Here is a 24150-nt window from a genome sequence, read left to right on the forward strand (position 1 = left end):
CGATCAAGGATAGTCACCAGAGAGGTAGATAGTAGTTCAGGTCTTCTCTCTTGTGGTAGGATGGTTCAGTTGCCTGATAACAGCTGGGAAGAAACTGTCCCTGAATCTGGAGGTATGCGTTTTCACACTTCTGTACCTTTTGCCCGATGGGAAAGGGGAGAAGAGGGAGTGGCCGGGGTGCGAGTCGTCCTTGATTATGCTGCTGGCCTCGCTGAGGCCTACCTCACAGCAGCAGAGGTTGAGGGGAGACCTGAGGTATTGAGGTATTTATAAAACTATGAGAGGCATAGATAGGCCAGACAGTTGGAACCTTTTTCCCAGGATGGAAAAATCAAATACTCGGGGGCTTTGCGTTAAGGGGCATAGTTAAAATGAGATGTGCCGGGAGATACAGTGACATAAGCAAGGAATGCTTATGCATGCAGGTACAGCAGGCAGGAAGAAAGCGAATGACATGTTGGCTTTCATAACAAGAAGAGCTGAGTATAGGAGCAAAGAGGTCCTTCTGAATGAATGAATGAATGAATGAATAAATTTACTGGCCAAGTATTCACACAGAGAGTTGTGAGTCTGTGGAATTCTCTGCCTCAGAGGGCAGTGGAGCCAGGTCCTCTGGATACTTTCAAGAGAGAGCTAGATAGGGCTCTTAAAGATAGCGGAGTCAAGGGATATGGGGAGAAGGCAGGAACAGGGTACTGATTGTGGATGATCAGCAGCGTGAAAACTAAACTGACTGAACTGAACTAAATTAAACACACTTTGATCTATGCATCTTCCTGTCTGGAAACATTTACGATCCTATTAATCGGGTTTAGAGATACAGGTCGATTATATCTTGGCAACAACCTCCAGGGCTGTATTGTAACTGTAGCTTCATTATCACTACAGTTCCCAAATGCATCGTGCAGTGTTTAATGTCACAATGTGTTTCTGTGAGCAAGTTAGAGGTGGTTTAATGAGCTGGAATCAGGGCAGCGATTCTTCTCCATCTGCTGCCAGTTTAATCAAATGAGTTGGACATCCGTTTGAGAGGAACAGGAAATTAACACTTCAACAACATATCTGGGCAACTCCAGTGGGAGGCCCGGTGGCGCAGCGGTAGAGTTGCTGCCTTAAGGGCCTGTCCGACTTGCCGAAATTTTTTCGCCGACAATTTCGGCATAATTGACTGAAGTCTCTGGTCACCGAAAAAGTCGCGCTGTGATGCGGCGGTGACGTGGCGTGAAGACGTATTGACCGGCGGTGTTTCCTCAAGTGTCGCAACATTTCCTTTGTCGCCGCTGGAGTTTGAAATGTTCAAAAATCTTTAGGCGACCCTGATACGTCATACATCGATGATGTCGGCAGTCTCAAAAAATAATCGCCAATTTGGACAGGCCCTTTACAGTGCACGGCCAAGTCTGCACCGCCATTCAGTGATGTCTGATCTATCCCTCTCAACCCCATTCTCCTGTATTCCCCTCGTAACCCCCGACACCCGTACTAATCAAGAACCTGTCAATCTGGGGCGGCCCAGTGACGCAGCGGTAAAGCCAGAGACCCGGGTTCGATCCCGACTCTGGATGCTGCCTGTACGGAGTTTGCACGTTCTCCCCGCGACCGAGTGGGTTTTCTCCGAGATCTTCGGTTTCCTCCCACACCCCAAAGACGTACAGGCTTGCAGGTTAATTGGCTTGGTGTATAAATTTTAAAAATTTCCCGAGGTGTGTGTGTGTGTGTGTAGGATAGTGTTAGTGTACGGGGATCGCTGGTCGACATGGACTCGGTGGGTCAGTTTTCTCTAAATTGAACTAAACTACTCTCTGTTAGTGGACCTCATTACTAAACATGTTTGCGTTTTGGCCGGGTGCTCGGGATTCCTCTCACATCATATGACCCAAAATGGAAAAATGACATTGTTACTTGCAGCAGCACAACGGTTATGTAAACATAATAATTGAGGAGTGATTTCATAGCAGTGTACAAAATAATGAGAGGAATAGATCGGGTAGACGCACAGAGCCTCGCCCAGAGTAGGGGAATCGGGGACCAGAGGACGCAGGTTTAAGGTGATGGGGGAAATATTTACTAGGAACTTGAGAGTTAGCGTTTTCACCCAAAGGGTGGTGGGTGTATTAGACAATAGGTGCAGAAGTAGGCCATTCGGCCCTTCGAGCCAACACTGCCATTCAATGTGATCATGGCTGATCATCCCCAATCAGTACCCCGTTCCTGCCTTCTCCCCATATCCCCTGACTCTGCTATCATTAAGAGCCCTATCAAGCTCTCTCTTGAAAGTATCCAGAAAACCGTCCTCCACCGCCCTCTGAGGCAGAGAATTCCACAGACTCACAACTCGATGTGTGAAAAAGTATTTCCTCATCTAGGTGCAGGAGTAGGCCATTCGGCCCTTCGATCCAGCACCGCCGTTCAATATGATCGTGGCTGATCATCCCCAATCAGTACCCCGTTCCTGCTTTCTCCCCATATCCGTTGATTCCTTTATCCCTTAGAGATAATTCTAACGGGCCTGTCCCACTTAGGCTACTCTTTAGACGACCGCCAGCTACTAGTTTTAATGGAATTCTCCTACGATACCTGGCGACAACCTATGACAGCACCTACATCAACCTACAACAACACTTACGTCAATCTGCGACAGCAAAAATTGTCGCCACATTCGCCGAAAAATGTTCAACATGTTGAAAACTTTGCTGTAGTTGCCCAAAATATCGCCTAAATGGGACAGGCCCATTACTACTCTCTCTTGAACGCATCCAGTGAATTGGCCTCCACTGCCTTCTGTGGTAGATAATTCCACAGAGTCACAACTCTCTGGGTGAAAAACTCATCTCAGACTTCTCCCTCGCTAACACCACCTTAGGCACCTCCTTGCTCTGACCTTTTTGTGTAACTTGTCTCCCAATTTCAATATTTCGACAATGAACTCAAGGTATTGAACTAGACTGCCACGAAGCACTTGGACATGACATCCATTGTCAATGCACATTTATAATAACCATATAATAACCATATAACAATTACAGCACGGAAACAGGCCATCTCGACCCTTCTAGTCCGTGCCGAACACATAATCTCCCCTAGTCCCATATACCTGCGCTCAGACCATAACCCTCCATTCCTTTCCCATCCATATAACTATCCAATTTATTTTTAAATGATAAAAACGAACCTGCCTCCACCACCTTCACTGGAAGCTCATTCCACACAGCTACCACTCTCTGAGTAAAGAAGTTCCCCCTCATGTTACCCCTAAACTTCAGTCCCTTAATTCTCAAATCATGTCCCCTTGTTTGAATCTTCCCTACTCTCAGTGGGAAAAGCTTTTCCACGTCAACTCTGTCTATCCCTCTCATCATTTTAAAAACCTCTATCAAGTCCCCCCTTAACCTTCTGCGCTCCAAAGAATAAAGCCCTAACTTGTTCAACCTTTCTCTGTAACTTAGTTGCTGAAACCCAGGCAATATTCTAGTAAATCTCCTCTGTACTCTCTCTATTTTGTTGACATCCTTCCTATAATTAGGCGACCAAAATTGTACACCATACTCCAGAATTGGCCTCACCAATGCCTTGTACAATTTTAACATTACATCCCAACTTCTATACTCAATGCTCTGATTTATAAAGGCCAGCACACCAAAAGCTTTCTTTACCACCCTATCTACATGAGATTCCACTTTCAGGGAACTGTGCACAGTTATTCCCAGATCCCTCTGTTCACCTACATTCTTCAATTCCCTACCATTTACCATGTACGTCCTATTTTGATTTGTCCTGCCAAGATGTAGCACCTCACACTTATCAGCATTAAACTCCATCTGCCATCTTTCAGCCCACTCTTCCAACTGGCATAAATCTCTCTGTAGACTTTGAAACTCTACTTCATTACCCGCAACCCCACCTATCTTAGTATCATCTGCATACTTACTAATCCAATTTACCACACCATCGTCCAGATCATTGATGTACATGACAAACAACAGTGGACCCAACACAGATCCCTGTGGCACCCCACTCGTCACTGGCCTCCAACCTGACAAACAACCATCCACCATTACTCTCTGGCATCTCCCATTCAGCCACTGTTGAATCCATCTTGCTACTCCACCATTAATACCCAACCATTGAACCTTCTTAACCAACCTTCCATGAGGAACCTTGTCAAAGGCCTTACTGAAGTCCATATATACAACATCCACTGCTTTACCCTCATCAATTTCCCGAGTAACATCTTCAAAAAATTCAAGAAGGTTAGTTAAACATGACCTTCCAGGCACAAATCCATGTTGACTGTTCCTAATCAGACCCTGTTTATCCAGATGCTTATATATATTATCTCTAAGTATTCTTTCCATTAATTTGCCCACCACTGACGTCAAACTAACAGGTCTATAATTGCTAGGTTTACTCTTAGACCCCTTTTTAAACAATGGAACAACATGCGCAGTACGCCAATCCTCCGGCACTATTCCCGTTTCTAATGACATTTGAAATATTTCTGCCATAGCCCCTGCTATTTCTACACTAACTTCCCTCAATGTCCTAGGGAATATCCTGTCCGGACCTGGAGACTTATCCACTTTTATATTTCTCAAAAGTGTCAGTACTTCCTCTTCTTTGATCCTCAGTTTCCATAGCTACTCTACTTGTTTCCCTTACCTCACATAATTCAATATCCTTCTCCTTGGTGAATACCGAAGAAAAGAAACTGTTCAATATCTCCCCCATCTCTTTTGGCTCTGCAGATAGATAGTCTGACTCTCTAATGGACCAATTTTATCCCTCGTTATCCTTTTGCTATTAATATAGCGGTAGAAACCCTTCGGATTTACTTTTACCTTACTTGCCAAAGCAACCTCATATCTTCTTTTAGCTTTTCTAATTTCTTTCTTAAGATTCTATAATAATTTCTATAATAATTTCCCCCCAGGGAAAGAATAGATTTTAATCTTTATTTCACTACAAATAAACTGTTCATAAGTGATAGGAGCAGAATTAGGCCATTCGGTCCATCGAGTCTACTCCGCCATTCAATCATGGCTGATCTATCTCTGCCTCCTAACCCCATTCTCCTGCCTTCTCCCCATAACCTCTGATGCCCGTTGCTCAGAGAGATACAGTACAGTGTATAAACAGGCCCTTCAGCCCAACTTGCCCACACTGGCCAACATGTCCCATCTACACTAGTCCCACCTGCTCGCATTTGGTCCATATCCCTCTAAACCTGTCCTATCCAAGTACCTGTCTAACTGTTTCTTAAATGTTGGGATAGTCCCTGCCTCAACTACCTCTTCCATCAGCTTGTTCCATACACCCACAACCCTTTGTGTGAAAAATTTACCCCTCAGATTCCTATTAAATATTTCCCCACTTCACCTTAAACCTATGTCCTCTGGTCCTCGATTCCCCTACTCTGGGCAAAGGATTCTGTGCGCCTACCCGATCTATTCCTCTCATGATTTTAGACACCTCTATAAGATAGGTGTGGGTGTGGGTGTGGATGTGTGGGGGTGGGGGTGTGTGTGTGTGTGTGTGATTTCTTTGCTACGCAATGAATGGGGTTAGGAGGGAGAGATAGATCAGCCAGGATTGACTCACAGAGTAGATTTGATGGGCCGAATGGCCTAATTCTGCTCCTATAACTTATGAACAGTTTATTTGTAGTGCCTATTGAAATAATTGTGAGAAGGTTTGAGAAAAAACGTTTTCACCCAGAGAGTTGTGGATCTGTGGAATTCTCTGCCACAGAAGGCAGCGGAGGCCGATTCTCTGGATGCTTTCAACAGAGAGTTAGATAGAGCTCTTAAATATAGGGGATATGGGGAGAAGGCAGGAATGGGGTACTGATTGTGGATGATCAGCCATGATCATATTGAATGCCGGTGCTGGCTCGAAGGGCCGAATGGCCTACTCCTGCACCTAATGTCTATATATCTATTGAACGGTGCTCACTATTTTCCATCGTTGTATTCCAGGCTTTACTTTGTTGCCTCGAGAGAAGGACATTTGCCCAGTTTCCTCTGCATGGTCCATGTATTTAGATGCACTCCGATCCCGGCCTTGTGTTTTAATGTAAGTACCATTTGTGAAATGATTTTACTCGTGCTAATATCCTACACACCAGCGGAACTAGTTCTGGAGGCTCCCAGTCATTGTTGGCCATTTGCAAGTCACACTTGGACGGGTCCATGGATAGGAAAAGGTTTCGGGGGGATACGGGCCATACGCAGGGAGGTGGGACGGGTGTAAATGGGACGTGTGGGGCGGCGAGGGCAAGTAGGGCCGAGTGGCCTGTTTCCATGCTGTGTGACTCCTTGAGAATCTGGCGGCCAAATTCCTTGGCGCAGCGGTAGACTTGCTGCCTTACAGAGCGCTCACAGTCCCAGAGACCCAGGTTCGATCCCGATTATGGGCACCGTCTGTACGGAGTTTGTACGTTCTCCCCCTGACCATGTGGGTTTTTGCCGAGATTTTTGGTTTCCTCCCACACTCCAAAGACGTACAGGTGTGTAGGTTAATTGGCTTGGTGTAAATGTAACTTGTCCCGAGTGTGTGTAGGATAGTGTTAGTGTGCCGGGGATCGCTGGTCGGTGCAGACTCGGTGGGCCGAATGGCCTGTTTCCACCCTGTATCTCTAAACTAAACTAAACATCAACGGAGCTTGTTTTGGAGACTCTTGGATAGTCATTTAGAGTCATAGAGTGATACAGTGTGGAAACAGGCCCTTCGGCCCAACTCGCCCACACCGGCCAACAATGTCCCAGCTACACTAGTCCCACCTGCCTGCACTTGGTCCATAACCCTCCATGTACCTGTCCAACTGTTTCTTAATAGATGGGATAGTCCCAGCCTCAACTACCTCCTCTGGCAGCTTGTTCCATACACCCAACACCCTCTGTGTGGAAAAAATTACCCCTCGGATTCCTATTAAATCTTTTCCCCTTCACCTTGGACCTATGTCCTCTGGTCACCGATTCCTCTACTCTGGGTAAAAGACTCTGTGCATCTACCCGATCTATTCCTCTCATGATTTTGTATACCTCTATAAGACCCTCCTACGCTTCATGGAATAGAGACCCACCCTGTAGCTCACACCCTTTTAATAGACGCTTGGACAGGTCCATGATTTGGATGGTAACGTTTGGATGGATATGGATCAAATGCCAAGAGGAGGGGCGAGGGTAGATGTTGGTCGGTGTGGGCAAGCTTGGTCGAAGGGCCATATTCCATGCTGTATAGTGTGTCAGAGGTCATGGTAAGAAGGCATGAGAATGGGAATGGGAAGGAAAGATAGAGTGGCCATGATTGAATGGCGGAGTAGACATGATGGGCCGAATGGCCTAACTCTGCTCCATGAACTTATGATTCTGTCACTATTAATGTCACTTCCAAAACTCCCAGTACAAACATCTTCAGTGCACAGTGTCTTTTACTCAGTAGGGGAATCGAGGACCAGAGCGCATAGGTTTAATGTGAATGGGGAGAGATTTAATAGGAACCTGAGGGGTAATTGTTGTCACACAAGGGGTGGTGGGTGTGTAGAACGAGCTGCTGGAGGAGGTAGTAGAGGCAGGTACTATCGCGATGTTTAAAAGACATTTAAACAGGTACATGGATAGGACAGGATTAGAGGGATTTGGGCCAAATGCAGGCAGGTGGGACTAGTGTAGATGGGACATGTTGGTCAGTGTGGGCAAGTTGGGCTGAAGGGCCTGTTTTCCATGCTGTGTGACTCTGTGACTCTGTCTCGTGCAGCATTGGTCTCTGATTTATTCCGCGTCCAATTCTTTGCCACCATCGGCTGTGGAGGCCAAGTCCGTGGATATTTTGAAGGCAGAGATAGATAAGATTCTTGATTAGTACGGGTGTCAGAGGTTATGGGGAGAAGGCAGGAGAATGGGGTTTAGTTTAGAGAAACAGCGCGGAAACAGGCCCTTCGGCCTACCGGATCCGCACTGACCGCCGATCCCCGCAAATTAACACTACCCCACACACACTGGGGACAAATTTTACATTTACACCAAGCCAATTAACCTACAAACCTGTACGTCTTTGGAGTGTGGGAGGAAGCCGAAGATCTCGGGGAAAACCCACGCAGGTCGCGGGGAGAGCGTACAAACTCCGTACAGACAGCACCCGTGGTCAGGATCGAACCCGGGTCTCCGGCGCTGGAAGGCAGTAACGCTAACGCTGCGCCACCTTGCCGCCCAGTTCACATTTTGATCACTCCAAAGATGTACAGGTTTGTACGTTAATTGGCTTGTTGCGATTGTAAATTGTCCCCAGTGTGGGTAGGATAGTGTTAATGTGCGGGGGTCGGTGCAGGACTCGATGGGCCGAAGGGCCTGTTTCCGCGCTGAACCTCTAAACTAAAACTAAACGCAGTGTGAGGGTGTTGATCTGCTGTCTTTGTGTCTCGTTTGCACCTTGCCCTTGCCATCGGGGAGAAGCAGAGATAAGAGCCATGGAGACACTCTGGCATCGACCCACTGTCCATTTGGTCACTTGGGCAACCCTGATGTAACCAAAGATATTAGCCAGAGAATATTGATAATTTTAAAGAATGATGAGGGTTTGACCGCACTGGGCCTGTACTCGCTGTGGTTTAGAAGAATATCCATAGTTCATGCTTTAGTTTAGAGATACAGTGCAGAAACAGGCCCTTCGGCCCACTGGAGTCCGCGCCGACCAGCGATCCCCGCGCATTAACACTATCCTACACCTACCAGGGATAATTTTGACTTTTACACCAAGCCAATTAACCTACATACCTGTACGTCATTGGAGTGTGGGAGGAAAGCGAAGATCTCGGAGAAAACCCACGCGGGTCACGGGGAGAACGTACAAACTCCGTACAGACAAGCACCCGCAGTCGGGATCGAACCCGGGTCCCCGGCGCTGCATTCGCTGTAAGGCAGCAACTCTACCGCTGCGCCACCATGACCGCCTTTTAGGAACAGAATTAGGCCATTCGGCCCATCAAGTGTACTCCACCATTCGATCATGGCTGATCTATCTTTCCCATTCAACCCCATTCTCCTGCCTTCTCCCCATAACCCTTGACACCTGCACTTATCAATAATTTGTCAATCTCCACCTTAATAATATCTTTTGACTTGACCTCCACAATATTCTGTGGCCGAGAATCCTACAGATTCACCACCCTCCACCCACAGTTGTGGGAAGGACCTCATTGAAACTTACAAACAGTGAAAGACCTGGATGTGGAGAGGATGTTTCCACTAATTGGAGAGTCTAGGACCAGAGGCCATAGACTCAGAATTAAAGAACGTTCCTTTAGGAAGGAGATGTGGAGGAATTTCTTTAAAGAGGGTGGTGAATCTGTGGAATTCATTGCCACGGAAGGCTGTGGAGGTCAAGTCAATGGGTATTTTTAATGTGGAGATTGACAAATTCTTGATTAGTACGGGTGTCCGGGGTTATGGGGAGAAGGCAGGAGAATGGGGTTGAGAGGGAAAGATAGATTGGCCATGATTGAATGGTGGAGTAGACATGATGCGCCGAAAGGTTCAATTCTACTATTCCTTATGACCTTATGAAAAAACAGGTACAGCAGGCAGTGAAGAAAGCTAATGGCATGTTGACCTTCATAATCAGTGGATTTGAGTATAGGAGTAAAGAGGTCCTTCTGCAGTTGTCCAGGGAACTGGTGATTCCACATCTGGAGTATTGTGTGCAGTTTTGGTCTCCTAATTTGAGGAAGGACATCCTTGCTATTGATGCAGTGCAGTGTAGGTTCACAAGGTTAATCCCCGGGATGGCGGGACTGTCATATGAGGAAATAATTGAAAGACTGGGCTTGTTTTCACTGGAATTTAGAAGGATGAGAGGGAATCTTATAGAAACATATAAAATTATAAAAGGACTGGAAAAAGCTAGATGCAGGAAAAATGTTCCCAATGTTGGCGAGACCAGAACCAGGGGCCACAGTCTAAGAATAAAGGGGAGGCCATTTAAAACAGAGATGAGAAAAACTTTTTCACCCAGAGAGTTGTGAATTTGTGGAATTCTCTGCCACTGAAGGCAGTGGAGGCAAATTCACTGGATGAATTTTAAAGAGTTAGACAGAGCTCTAGGGGCTAGCGGAATCAAGTGATATGGGGAGAAGGCAGGCACGGGTACTGATTGTGGATGATCAGCCATGATCACAATGAATGGCGGGTGCTTGCTCGAAGGGCCAAATGGCCTTCTCCCACACCTATTTGCTATGTTTATATCTAAGTTTGTGAGGCAGGAGATTTGGGTTGAGCTGGAAAGATAGATCGGCCATGACTGAATGGCATGGACCTGAATGGCTTCATTCTGCTCCTATAACGTATACACTATTGTGGATGAGAGGCAATGGAAATAAATGGCCATGTAACACTTGGTGGATTTTGATCAATTTGTTAAAATGTTTCACACTTACAATCTTTTACGATTTGATTTCATCAAACATAGGACAACACAACACAAGAGCAGTTCCTAGTGCGTAAGATAGAACTGGTGTAAGTGGGATTTCTGGTCGGCGTGACTCGTTGACTGCTCCCGTGCTATATCTCCTTTAGTAGGCCCCTCTCGGTCATGACTGACCATGGGTGATGCATCCTGGTCGGATGCAAGCCTGGGCGATGTCATATGGAGGACAGGCTGTTGCCCATGCAGCACGTCCCCCCTCTCCACGTCGCTGATCGATCTAAAGGAACAGCAGGGCCGTTACAGTTTGGCACCAGCGCCGTCGCAGGAGCTGCCAGAGCGAGGTTGTAGACAACGACGAACTGCCTTAGGGGCTCCGACTCCGGGTTTTCTTGAGGTTTACTCCAGGAGCCTTTTCCATGACTGGATATGGCCACAAGGCAGTGGAGGTTTTAAATCAGAGTTTTCCCTCTCCTAGACGGACTGCCTTCCCAGGCTGACGAGCCCCATCTGCCCGAGACCCGTGAGGGCGGGAGCGGCTACCTTCCCGTGCAGCTCCAAAGTCTACAATAAAGTCTAAACTAAACGACTTGTGCTGCCACCTTCAGTGAGCTTCAATAATAAAGTACATGTTCATTCAGTTCTGTTATTCATTAGCTAAGGATTATTAATAATCATAATGCATCAGGGTCATAGAACATGGAAACAAGCCCTTTGGCCCAACTCGCACACACCTGCCACATGCCCCAGCTACGCATCTGCTCTGGGCAAAAATAGAGAATTCTCTGCAATCTGAAATGCTTATGATGTGAAACCATTGAAAATGTTTACTGTTTTTAAGGAAGTAAAATCGAGGTGTATAAAATCATGAGAGTCTCTTCCCCTTTGTAGGGGAATCGAGGACTAGGGGACACAGGTTTAAGGTGAAGGGGAAAATATTTAAGTTTATTGATAGGAATCTGAGGGGTGACTTTTCCCACACAAAGGGTGGTGGGTGTATGGACCAAGCTGCCAGAGGAGGTTGTTGAGGCAGGTACCATCATAACACTTAAGAAATATTCGGGCAGGTGCATGGATAGGACAGGCTTAGAGGGATATGGACCAAACGCAGGCAGGTGGGACTAGTGTAGCTGGGGCATGTTGGTTGGTGTGGACAGGTTGGGCCGAAGGGCCTGTTTCCACACTGTATCACTCTATGACTAAAATGTAATTTAACAGGAAGACATGAGAAAGAAACCTCTCCTTTCCTATTGACTGCGTGGTTTAATGTTGTTTATCCTTGTTTCTTAGGGAGCGATAGCGTTAATCTATCTCTGCATTGAAGATATTTACACTCTCATCAACTACTTCAGCTTTAACTACTGGCTATTCATCGGCCTGTCTGTCGCCAGTCAGATTTATCTGAGATGGAAGTTTCCTGATCTACCAAGACCTGTGAAGGTAATGTTGCTTCAAAAAAAATCTCACGAATACATATTGTGTATTGTTTTAGTGAGTGGCACGGTGGCCCAGCGGCAGAGTTGCTGTCTCACAGGTGCCAGAGGACCGGGTTCGACCCCGACTTGGGTTGCCGTCTGTGTACGGAGTTTGTACATTCTCCCCGTGACCTGCGTGGGTTTTCTCCGGGTGCTCCGGTTTCCTCCCACACTGCAAAGACATGGAAACATAGAAAATAGGTGCAGGAAGAGGCCATTCGGCCCTTCGAGCTAGCACCGCCATTCATTGTGATCATGGCTGATCATCCCCAATCAAAAACCCATGGAAATATAGAAAATAGTGTGCAGGTTTGTAGGTTAATTGGCTTTGGTAAAATTGTACATTTGTCCCTAGTGTGTGTGTAGGATAGTGCTAGTGTACGGGGTGATCGCTGGTCTGCGCGGAGTAAGTGGGCCGATATTACCATAGGGCTCTTAAAGTATTCACATAAATGACTAGTGCTTGGGATGTCTTGATTTACAGTAGTTTACTTCATTCTTGTCACGTGTACCGAGGTACAGTGAAAAGCTTTTTTGTTGCACGCTATCCAGTCAGTGGAAAGACAATACATGATTACAATCAAGCCGATCACAGTGTACAGATACAGGATAAAGGGTGAAAGGTTCAGTGCAAAATAAAGTCTGATAAAGTTAGTTTGAAGGTCTTCAATGAGGTAATAATAATAATAATGGATGGGATTTATATAATGCCTTTCTAATACTCAAGGCGCTTTACATCGCATTATTCATTCACTCCTCAGTCACACTCGGTGGTGGTAAGCTACTTCTGTAGCCACAGCTGCCCTGGGGCAGACTGACGGAAGCGTGGCTGCCATTCTGCGCCTACGGCCCCTCCGACCACCACCAATCACTCACACACATTCACACACAGGCAAAGGTGGGTGAAGTGTCTTGCCCAAGGACACAACGACAGTATGCACTCCAAGCGGGATTCGAACCGGCCACCTTCCAGTCGCCAGCCGAACACTTAGCCCATTGTGCCACCTGTCGTCCCTAAAGGTAGATGGGAGGTCAGGACGGATGGCGCAGCGGTAGAGTTGCTGCCGTACAGCGCCAGAGACCCAGGTTCGATCCCGACTACGGGTGCTGAGTGTATGGAGTTTGTACGTTCTCCCCATGACCTGCGTGGGGTTTCTCCGAGATCCACGGTTTCTTCCCACACTCCAAAGACGTACAGGTTTGTAAGTCAATTGTCTTTGGTTAAACTGTAAATTGTCCCTAGTTGGGAAAATGGGAAGTACAACGGGATCTGGGGGTCCTTGTACAGCAGTCTGAAGAAGGGTTTCGGCCCGAAACGTCGCCTATTTCCTTCGCTCCATAGATGCTGCTGCACCCGCTGAGTTTCCCCAGCAATTTTGTGTACCAATGAAAGTAAGCATGCAGGTACTGCAGGCAGTGAAGAAAACGAATGGCATGTTGGCCTTCATAACAAGAGGAGTTGAGTATGGGAGCAAAGAGGTCCTCCTGCAGTTGTACAGATCCCTAGTGAGACCACACCTGGAGTATTGTGTGCAGTTTTGGTCTCCAAATTTGAGGAAGGACATTCTTGCTATTGAGGGAGTGCAGCGTAGGTTCACAAGGTTAATTCCCAGGATGGCGGGACTGTCATATGCTGAGAGAATGGAGCGACTGGGCTTGTATACTCTGGAATCTAGAAGGATGAGAGGGAATCTTATTGAAACATATAAGATTATCAAGGTTTTGGACACGCTAGAGGCAGGAAACATGTTCCCGATGTTGGGGGAGTCCAGACCAGGGCCCACAGTTTAAGAATAAGGGCTAAGCCATTTAGAACGGAGATGAGGTAAAAGGTTTTCACACAGAGGGTTGTGAGTGTGGAATTCTCTGCCTCAGAGGGTGGTGGAGGCAGGTTCTCTGGATACTTTCAAGAGAGAACTAGATAAGGCTCTTAAAGATAGCGGAGTCAGGGGATATGGGGAGAAGGCAGGAACGGGGTGCTGATAGTGGATGATCAGCCATGATCATATTGAATGGCGGTGCTGGCTCGAAGGGCCTAATGGCCTACTCCTACACCTATTGTTTATTGTGTGTAGGATAGTGTTAGTGTTCCTGGATGGGCATGGGCTGAAGGGCCTGTTTCCGCCCTGTATCTTAAACTAAAACTGAACTAAACTAAACTAAACCAATGTATTTTTAAATATATATTTTTTAAATACAAGATTTTTTTTAATTTACGAAGATATCAGTCTGGGAAAGTAACTAAAGTCTGCTCCCAGGAGCTGCAGATGATACATTATGACACTGTTACCTTGGACTGCACATGTAACTCTCTGGTTACTTGTAATCGAGCAGACAGTCTGTGTTGGAGCCACTTGCAATGATACTTTGTAACTGCAGGATGTTTAGTTTAGTTTAGAGATACAGCGCGGAAACAGGCCCTTCGGCCCACCGATCCGCACCGACCACCGATCCCCGCACATTAACACTGTCCTACACATACTACGGACAATTTCACACTTATACCAAGCCAATTAACCTACAAGCCTGTATGTCTTTGGAGTGTGGGAGGAAGCCGAAGATCTCGGAGAAAACCCACGCAGGTCACAGGGTGAATGTACAAACTCTGTACAGACAGCACCTGTAGTCAGGATCGAAACCGGTTCTCCGGCGCTGTAAGGCAGCAACTCTCTAAGTTCACAGGTTATAGGAGTAGAATTAGGCCATTCTGCCCATCGAGTCTACCCCGCCATTCAATCATGGCTGATCTCTGCTTCCTAATCCCATTAGTCAAGTCACTTTTATTTCTATAGCACATTTAAAAAACAACTCTCGTTGACCAAAGTGCTCTACATTGGTGGAGGTACTAACTGTATACAACAGTGGTTCATAGTTTAAGTACATACATAAATACATCCATACAGCCCTCCCTCAGAGGACGTCAAGAAAGGCTTGAGAGTAAAGATGAGTTATAAGTTTCGACTTAAAGGAGTCGATGGAGGGGGCAGTTCTGATGGGAAGAGGGATGCTGTTCCACAGTCTAGGAGCTGCAACCGCAAAGGCGCGGTTGCCCCTGAGCTTATGCCTGGACCGCGGGATGGTCAGTAACCCCAAGTCGGCCGATCTGAGGGACCTGGAGGTGGTGTGGTGGGTAAGCAGACTTTTGATGTAGGTGGGGGCAAGCCCGTTAAGGGCTTTGTAGACATAAAGGAGGATATTGAAATTTATTCGGAACTGCACGGGGAGCCAGTGGAGAGAGGCCAGGATCGGGGTGATGTGGTCCCTTTTTCGGGTGCCCGTCAGGAGTCTCGCTGCGGCGATTTGGACCAGTTGCAGGCAGGACAGGGAAGATTGGCTGATGCCAGTGTGAAGGGAGTTGCAGTAATCTAGGCGGGAGGAGATAAATGTGTGGATGATCTTTTCGAGGTCATCAAACTGGAGGAATAGTTTTATTTTAGCTATCGTCTAAAGCTGGAAGAAGCTAGCTTTTACCACAGCATTGACTTGTTTGTCAAATTTCAATGCTGAGTCAAATATCACGCCAAGGTTCTTGACGTGAGGTTTGAGTAATGGGGTAAGGCTTCCAAGGCTGCCTGCTATCATTTTGATTGTCAGAGGGGCCGAGAAGGATGACCTCAGACTTGCTCTCGTTTAGTTGGAGGAAGTTCTGGGCCATCCAACACTTTATATCCTCGAGGCAGTAGATTAGATCGGTTGTTGGGTTTCAGGGGGAGATAGAGTTGTGTATCGTCTGCATAGCAGTGGAAGGAAATGCTAATCATTATCCTGCCTTCTCCCCATAACTCTTGATACCCGTTCTAATCAAGAATTTGTCTATCTTTGCCTTAAAAGTATCCCCTGACTTGACCTCCACAGCCCCCTGTGGCAATGAATTCCACAGATTAACTACCCTTTGACTAAAGAAGTTCCTCCTCACCTCTTTTCTAAAAGTGCGCCCTTTAATTCTGAGGCTGTGACCTCTGGTCCTAGACTCTCCCACCGGTGGAAACATCCTCTCCACATCCATTTTATCTAAGGTACACAAAAATGCTGGAGAAACTCAGCGGGTGCAGCAGCATCTATGGAGCGAAGGAAATAGGCGACGTTTCGGGCCGAAACCCTTCTTCAGACCTCCAGCATTTTTGTGTACCTTCGATCTTCCAGCATCTGCAGTTCCTTCTTGAACAATCCATTTTATCTATGTCTTTTGTTATTCTGTAACTTTCAGTGAGGTGTCCCCTCAGCCGTCTAAACTCCAGCGAGTACAGGCCCAGTGCCGTCAAACGCTCATCATATGTTGACTCACTCATTCCTGGAATTATTCTTTCTCTTCCTTCCTTCCTCCAGAACTTCCTCTGGACCCTCTCCAGAGCCAGCACATCCTTCCTCAGATATTTGCTCACAGTGCTCCAAATGCAGCCTGACCAGCGCCTTATAGAGCCTCAGCATTACATCCCTGTTTAGGGATGCAGTACGCAAACAGACCCTTCGGCCCACCAATGGTCGGCAGGGACACGGTGACCAATTATCACCCATGCACCAGTTCCATCCTGCACCCTTGGGACAATTTACAGAAGCCAATTAAACAACCAACTGGGACACAAAGTGCTTGAGTACTTCAGCAGGTCAGGCAGCATCTCTGGAGAAAAAGGGCGAGTGATGTTTTGCTTTGGGACCCTTCTTCAGACCCGAAATGTCACCCATCCCCACCCTCAGCCAATTAGCCTACAAACCTGCACGTCCTTGGAGTGTGGGAGGAAACCGCAGCACCCGGAGAAAACCCACGCAGGTCACGGGGAGAACGTACAAACTCCGTACAGACAGCGCCCGTAGTCAGGATGGAACCCGGGTCACCGGCGCTGTGAGGCAGCAACTCTACCGCTGCGCCACCGTGCCGATTTTGTGCCAAATCTTGGTGCATGTGTAAGCCTTTCTCCTCCTCCCCTCATCATTAGGCTGCCAGCAACAAGTAGATAAGGTAGAGTGAGGCCGGCACGGTGGCATAGCGGTAGAGTTGCTGCCTCACAGCGCCAGAGACACGGGTTCCATCCTGACTATGGGTGCTTGTCTGGACTGAGTTTGTACGTTCCCCCCGAGACCGGTGTGGGTTTTCTCTGGGTGCTCCGGTTTCCCCCCACATTCCAAGGACGTGCAGGTTTGTAGGTCAATTGTTTTTTGGTAAAAATTGTAAAGAGTCGCCAGTGTGTGCAGGATAGTGTTAGTGTGCGGGGATTGCTGGTCGGTGCGGACTCGGGGGGGCTGAAGGGGCTGTTTCTCTGCAGAGAAGAAGTGGGTGACGTTTTGGGTCGGGACTCTTCTTCAGAGCCAAAACGTCGCCCATTCTTTCTCTCCAGAGATGTTCTCCCCGTGACCGCGTGGGTTTTCTCCAGGTGCTCCGGTTTCCTCCCACACTAGATGGGAGGTCATATTGCAGTTGTACATGTCATTGCAACCAGAGGACGCAGGATTAAGGCGAGGTTGGAAAGTTTTAATAGGAATCTGTGGGGTCATTTTTTTCACACAGACGGTGGTGGTGGGTGTATGGAACGAGATGCTGGAGGAGATAGTTGAGGCAAGGACTATCGCTACCTTTAAAAAGCATTGAGACAGGTACATGGTTAGGACAGGTTTAGAGGGAAATGGGCCAAACGCAGGCAAGATAGGTCGAAGAGCTTGTTTCCATACTCTATGACCCTAATATCACTATCTCGGCAGATGTGATAGAGTTTGGACACGCTAGAGCAGGGGTGGGCAACCTTGTTCTGCATAGGGGCCGGGACGCATGCCTGTGAGCGGATGGCGGGCCACATCTATCACGTGTACACATGGATCCCGCCCCCATCCCGCCCCGGATGGCAGGCATCAAATCATGTGTTCGCATAGATCCCGCCCTTTCGAGGACGCCACCCGGAGCACTGGCCCCCTAGTTACGGGCGCTCACCAACATGGCGCACCTACGGACCATTGCCTTGGCTCTGTCCTGAAGGCAGTGGCTCAAATACTCACACTCATCCCTGGCTTATTGACAACCCCGATCCCGACAGTGAAGCCCACACACAGATGGTGCTCGGCTTTGCGCAGGATGCGGTACAGCCAGAGATCTGCGCTCGGCCCCGCTCGGGCGACAGCGCAGGGCTCTTTGCATCACCGCGCCTGGGCACCTCGGGCCCGGGAAATACCGGAGATGACGGAAGCCTGCAGGCCGGGTGACTACGGACCAAAAAATGCGTCTGCAGGCTGGATGATTTCGGGGTACGGGCCGCATTCGGCCCGGGGGCCGTAGGTTGCCGACCCCTGTGCTTGAGGCAGGAAACATGTTCCCGATGTTGGGGGAGTCGAGAACCAAGGGCCATAGCTTAAGAATAAGGGGTAAGCCATTTAGAACGGAGATGAGGAAAAAGGTTTTCACACAGAGGGTTGTGAATCTGGAATTCTCTGCCTCAGGGGGTGGTGGAGGCCGGTTCTCTGGATGCTTTCAAGAGAGAGCTAGATAGGGCTCTTAAAGATAGTGGAGAGGGGATATGGGGAGAAGGCAGGAAAGCAAGATTGTGGATGAACAGCCATGGTCACAGTAAATGGCAGTGCTGGCTCGAAGGGCCGAATGGCCTACTCCTGCACCTATTGTCTATTGTCCAGATAGCGGATTTAAGCACATCGTATGGCATCATTTCTTCAGGATTAAGGAGCACGTCCTCTACTTCCCGTTCGATCTGCTCTGAAGAAGAGCTGCCAGGAACCCGAATTTTGTTCATTGGCTCATGACATTGAGGGAGTGAAATCGAGTTTCTAATATTGAAAACTTTGGTTGTCAAAAGAGTTGGGACTGGACACCGTGTCACTTTTATCATCGTACATTTCGTGAGTAAATGGAAGGTTGCATGTAGCAACGGGGTCACCAGTTGTAGGATCTGCTTAATCCCACAACAGAAAGCAAAGAACAAATAACGTTTAGCTGAGCCCGACACCTCGTGTCACGTTTAATCTGGAAGCCCCTTTTACCTACAGTGCCCTCCATAATGTTTGGGACAAAGACCCATCATTTATTTATTTGCCTCTGTACTCTACAATTTGAGATTTGTAATAGAGAAAAATCACATGTCAAAGTGCACATTGTCATATTTTTAATAAAGGCTATTTTGTACATTTTGGTTTCACCATGTAGAAATTACAGCTGTGTTTATACATAGTCGCCCCATTTCAGGGCACCATGATGTTTGGGACACATGGCTTCACAGGTGTTTGTAATTGCTCAGGTGTGTTTAATTGCCTCCTTAATGCAGGCATAAGAGAGCTCTCAGCACCTAGTCTTTCCTCCAGTCTTTCCATCACCTTTGGAAACTTTTCTTGCTGTTTATCAACATGAGGACCAAAGTTGTGCCAATGAAAGTCAAAGAACCCATTATGGGTGAGAAACAAGAATAAAACTGTTAGAGACATCAGCCAAACCTTAGGCTTACCAAAACCAACTGTTTGGAACATCATTAAGAAGAAAGAGAGCACTGGTGAGCTTACTAATCGCAAAGGGACTGGCAGGCCAAGGAAGATCTCCACAGCTGATGACAGAAGAATTCTCTCTAATATAAAGAAAAATCCCCAAACACCTGTCCGGCAGATCAGAAACACTCTTCAGGAGTCCGGTGTGGATTTGTCAATAACCACTGTCTGCAGAAGACTTCATGAACAAAAATATACAGGCTACACTGCAAGATGCAAACCACTGGTTAGCCGCAAAGATAGGATGGCCAGCTTACAGTTTGCCAAGAAGTCCTTAAAAGAACAAACACAGTTCTGGAAAAAGGTCTTGTGGACAGATGAGATGAAGATTAATGCCCCTGTCCCACTTGCGTGTCCTTGGCACGCTAATTACGCGACCTCGTGGTCGCGTTGAGGTGCGACGGTCCCGCGAGGTCGCGCGCAATTTCATGCGCCCGCACAGCCGTCTGGAGTGCGTGACGTAATTTGACAATGGACACAAAATGCAGGAGTATATCAGCGGGACCGGCAGCATCTCTGGAGAGAAGGAATGGGTGATGTTTCGTGCCGAGACTCTTCTTCAGACTGAAAGAAGGGTCTTGACCCAAAACGTCACCCATTGCTTCTCTCCAGAGATGCTGCCGGTCCCGCTGAATTACTCCTGCATTTTGTGTCTATCTTCAATTTTCTTGGCCCCGCTCTGGGAGTAGAAGTGTGGGCGGATCCGGACCGCAACGGCCGTGAGCCCCAGGCCGGGCTCAGCGATCGTTTGCCTGTTTCTGCTGCTGTTGGAGGTGAGACCTTGCGTCGCGCCAGGGTCTTGGGCCTGTCCCACTTTGGCCGTCAATTACGCGACAAGCCGTTGGCACGCAAAGATTTTGTTCGCTACAAACATTTCGGAGCCCCGCGCGATGTCGCGCACAACTCCATACCCCTCCCTGCTTCTCAGTGGGACCAGCCCCACACGGTCATACGATGCCCTGCACGCCTCAATACGACCACGAGGTCGCGTAATTTGCATGCCAAGGACACTAAGTGGAACAGGCCCTGAACATATCAGAGTGATGGCAAGAGCAAAATATGGAGGAGAGAAGGAACTGCCCAAGATCCAAAGCATACCACCTCATCTGTGAAACACGGTGGTGGGGGTGTTATGGCGTGGGGATGTGTGGCTGCTGAAGGTACTGGCTCACTTATCTTCATTGATGATCTTCACTAAGGAAGACATAAATAATCTGCCGGAAATAGCAGGGGACCGGGGGTTAAATGAGATGGAGGAACTGAGTGAAATCCAGGTTAGCCGGGAAGTGGTGTTAGGTAAATTGAATGGATTAAAGGCCGATAAATCCCCAGGGCCAGATAAGTTGCATCCCAGAGTACTTAAGGAAGTAGCCGCAGATATAGTGGATGCATTAGTGATCATTTTTCACAACTCTTTAGATTCTGGAGTAGTTCCTGAGGATTGGAGGGTAGCTAATGTAACCCCACTTTTTAAAAAGGGAGGGAGAGAGAAAACGGGGAATTACAGACCAGTTAGTCTAACATCGGTGGTGGGGAAAATTCTGGAGTCAGTTATTAAAGATGGGATAGCAGCACATTTGGAAAGTGGTGAATTCATTGGACAAAGTCAGCATGGATTTATGAAAGGTAAATCATGTCTGACGAATCTTATAGAATTTTTCGAGGATGTAACTAGTAGAGTGGATAAGGGAGAACCAGTGGATGTGGCATATCTGGACTTTAAGAAGGCTTTCGACAAGGTCCCACATAAGAGATTAGTATACAAACTTAAAGCACATGGTATTGGGGGTTCAGTATTGATGTGGATAGAGAACTGGCTAGCAGACAGGAAGCAAAGAGTAGGAGTAAACCGGTCCTTTTTAGAATGGCAGGCAGTGACTAGTGGGGTACTGCAAGGCTCAGTGCTGGGACCCCAGCTATTTATAATATATATTAATGATCTGGATGAGGGAATTGAATGCAACATCTCCAAGTTTGCGGATGACACAAAGCTGGGGGCAGTGTTAGCTGTGAGGAGGATGCTAGGAGGTTGCAAGGTGACTTGGATAGGTTGGGTGAGTGGGCAAATGCATGGCAGATGCAGTATAATGTGGATAAATGTGAGGTTATCCACTTTGGTGGCAAAAACAGGAAAGTAGACTTTATCTGAATGGTGGCCAATTAGGAAAAGGGGAGATGCAACGAGACCTGGGTGTCATGGTACACCAGTCATTGAAAGTAGGAATGCAGGTGCAGCAGGCAGTGAAGAAAGCAAATGGTATGTTAGCATTCATAGCAAAAGGATTTGAGTATAAGAGCAGGGAGGTTCTACTGCAGTTGTACAGGGTCTTGGTGAGACCACACCTGGAGTATTGCGTACAGTTTTGGTCTCCTAATCTGAGGAAAGACATTCTTGCCATAGAGGGAGTACAGAGAAGGTTCACCAGACTGATTCCTGGGATGGCAGGACTTTCATATGAAGAAAGACTGGATAGACTCGGCTTGTACACGCTAGAATTCAGAAGGTTGAGGGGTAATCTTATAGAAACTTACAAAATTCTTAAGGGGTTGGACAGGCTAGATGCAGGAAGATTATTCCCGATGTTGGGGAAGTCCAGAACTAGGGGGTCACAGTTTAAGGATAAGAGGGAAGTCTTTTAGGACCGAGATGAGAAAATCATTTTTTACACAGAGAGTGGTGAATCTGTGGAATTCTCTGCCAGGTAGTTGAGGCCAGTTCATTGGCTATATTTAAGAGGGAGTTAGATGTGGCCCTTGTGGCTAAAGGGATCAGGGGGTATGGAGAGAAGGCAGGGATGGGATACTGAGTTGGATGATCAGCCATGATCATATCGAATGGCGGTGCAGGCTCGAAGGGCCGAATGGCCTACTCCTGCACCTATTTTCTATGTTTCTATGATACAACTGGTGATGGTCGTAGCATAATGAATTCTGAAGTATATAGACACATCCTATCTGCTCAAGTTCAAACAAATGCTTCAGAACACATTGGCCGGCAGTTCATTCCACAGTAAGACAATGATCCCAAACATACTGCTAAAGCAACTGTAGATTGGTTATTGCATGTGAACCAATCATAGCAGAATAGCATCACTAACCCCACCTTACTGTATGATTCATACTAACACCCACTTCCTATACTGGTCAGTCTTGGAAGCGGTAACGATGAACTAACAACTAACAACCTGCTGTACCGCTTTAATATGGGTACTGATTAAAGATGATCTTGAACTCCAGATTGTACAGTTTGCTTATTTATATGGTGTCAGAAGTGGGATTCGAACCCACTCCTCCACTCGGAAGGATACCGCCTGGTCCTGGTTCCAGCAACACCAACAAGCATTTGACTCTTTAAAGTCGAGGCTGACCAGCGCTGCCACCTTGACGTTCTTCGACCTGAGGCCTCCTGTCACGGTTACCTGCGATGCCTCACGATACGGGCTGGGCACCGCCTGCCTACAAACATCTGCCGAAGGGACTTTACGTCCTGTCTCTTATGCCTCGCGCACCATGACGGACACCGAACAGCGCTACGCGCAGGTCGAGAAAGAGCTGCTGGCTGTGGTTTTCGCTTGTTCTAAATTCAAGGACTTTATCTTTGAGAATGTTTTCACGGTCGAGACAGACCACCAACCTCCTGTGACCATCCTCAATAAACCTATACACGCAGCACCTGCACGTCTGCAGCGTATGATGATGCAGCTCCAGCGATTCGACTTGTTTACAAAAAGGGTAAAGACATGCTCGTTGCTGACACCCTCTCTCGCGCACCACGGGCATCCAGCGAACGACACCCCTGTGAACGAGACGAGTTTACGGTTCTCAGCATTGACTTCGTTCCCATGGAACGATTGCACCGTCTAGCCGAACACACAGCCGCCGACGCCACTCTCCAGCTGCTCTCATCCATAATCAAGAGAGGCTGGTCAGACAGGCAATCCTGCACACCACTGGAGGTGTAGCCGTTCTTCCTAATCCGTGATGAACTGGTAATACAGGACGGTGTCATAGTTAAGGGCCACAAAGTCATCCTTACGTGACGAATATTACAAAGAGGCACCCAGGCACCGATGCCACCCTGGCCCACGCACAGAACATGTTTTACTGGCCCGGCATGGCCAAACACATACGGGACAGGGCAGCCTCCTGCCCCATCTGCAACAGCCTTGCACCACACCAACAGAGACAGCCCCTGCTATAACAACCTCCACCAGCACTTCGCTGGCGGTCGAATGGCACGGTAAACATTATCTAGCCCTGGTCAACTCCTACTCTAACTGGTTCGAACTTGATTTACTGACCTCTATCACATCAGAAATGGTCATTCAAAAGCTACAGAAAGACTTCTCCACATTCGGCGCACCTGCCCGCTTGCAAACCGACAACGGAAGACGGTTTACCAGTCGCGCCTTCAAACACTTTGCTAACCGATGGAATTTCCACCATGTCACGAGCAGTCCCGAATACCCACAAAGTAACGGGCTCGCTGAACGAGCTGTCAGAAGCGCAAAACAGCTAATGGAACGGGCCCACCTGGCCAAGTCAGATGTGTACCTCGTCCTTTTAAACCTCAGAAACATCGCTAGAGACGGGGTCCTGGGCTCACTAGCCCAGCGACTGATGTCCAGGACAACGAGACTTCCGATACCGATTGTCCAGCAGAAATTGGTGCCACAGGTGCTGAAGCCAGCCGTGATCCAGAAGCGCATCCAGGAGAAACACGACATCCAGAAACGATCACATGACAAGTCCAGCAAACAACTTAAACCACTACTGCCGGGCCAAG

At 47.7% G+C, this 24150-nt stretch overlaps 1 protein-coding gene across 2 annotated transcripts in view; it reads left to right on the plus strand.

Annotated features, from left to right (window-relative positions):
• Nucleotides 1-24150, plus strand: part of LOC116967563 (Y+L amino acid transporter 2-like) — an 82943-nt gene that overhangs the window by 52329 nt on the left and 6464 nt on the right. For both annotated transcript variants that reach the window (XM_033014190.1, XM_033014184.1), the window contains exons 7-8: nt 5976-6072; nt 11707-11856. In XM_033014190.1, coding sequence (XP_032870081.1) covers nt 5976-6072; nt 11707-11856 — 247 coding nt within the window. The remainder of the gene's footprint in view (nt 1-5975; nt 6073-11706; nt 11857-24150) is intronic.

Source organism: Amblyraja radiata, chromosome 2, assembly GCF_010909765.2.
Source record: "Amblyraja radiata isolate CabotCenter1 chromosome 2, sAmbRad1.1.pri, whole genome shotgun sequence".
NCBI lineage: Eukaryota > Metazoa > Chordata > Chondrichthyes > Rajiformes > Rajidae > Amblyraja > Amblyraja radiata.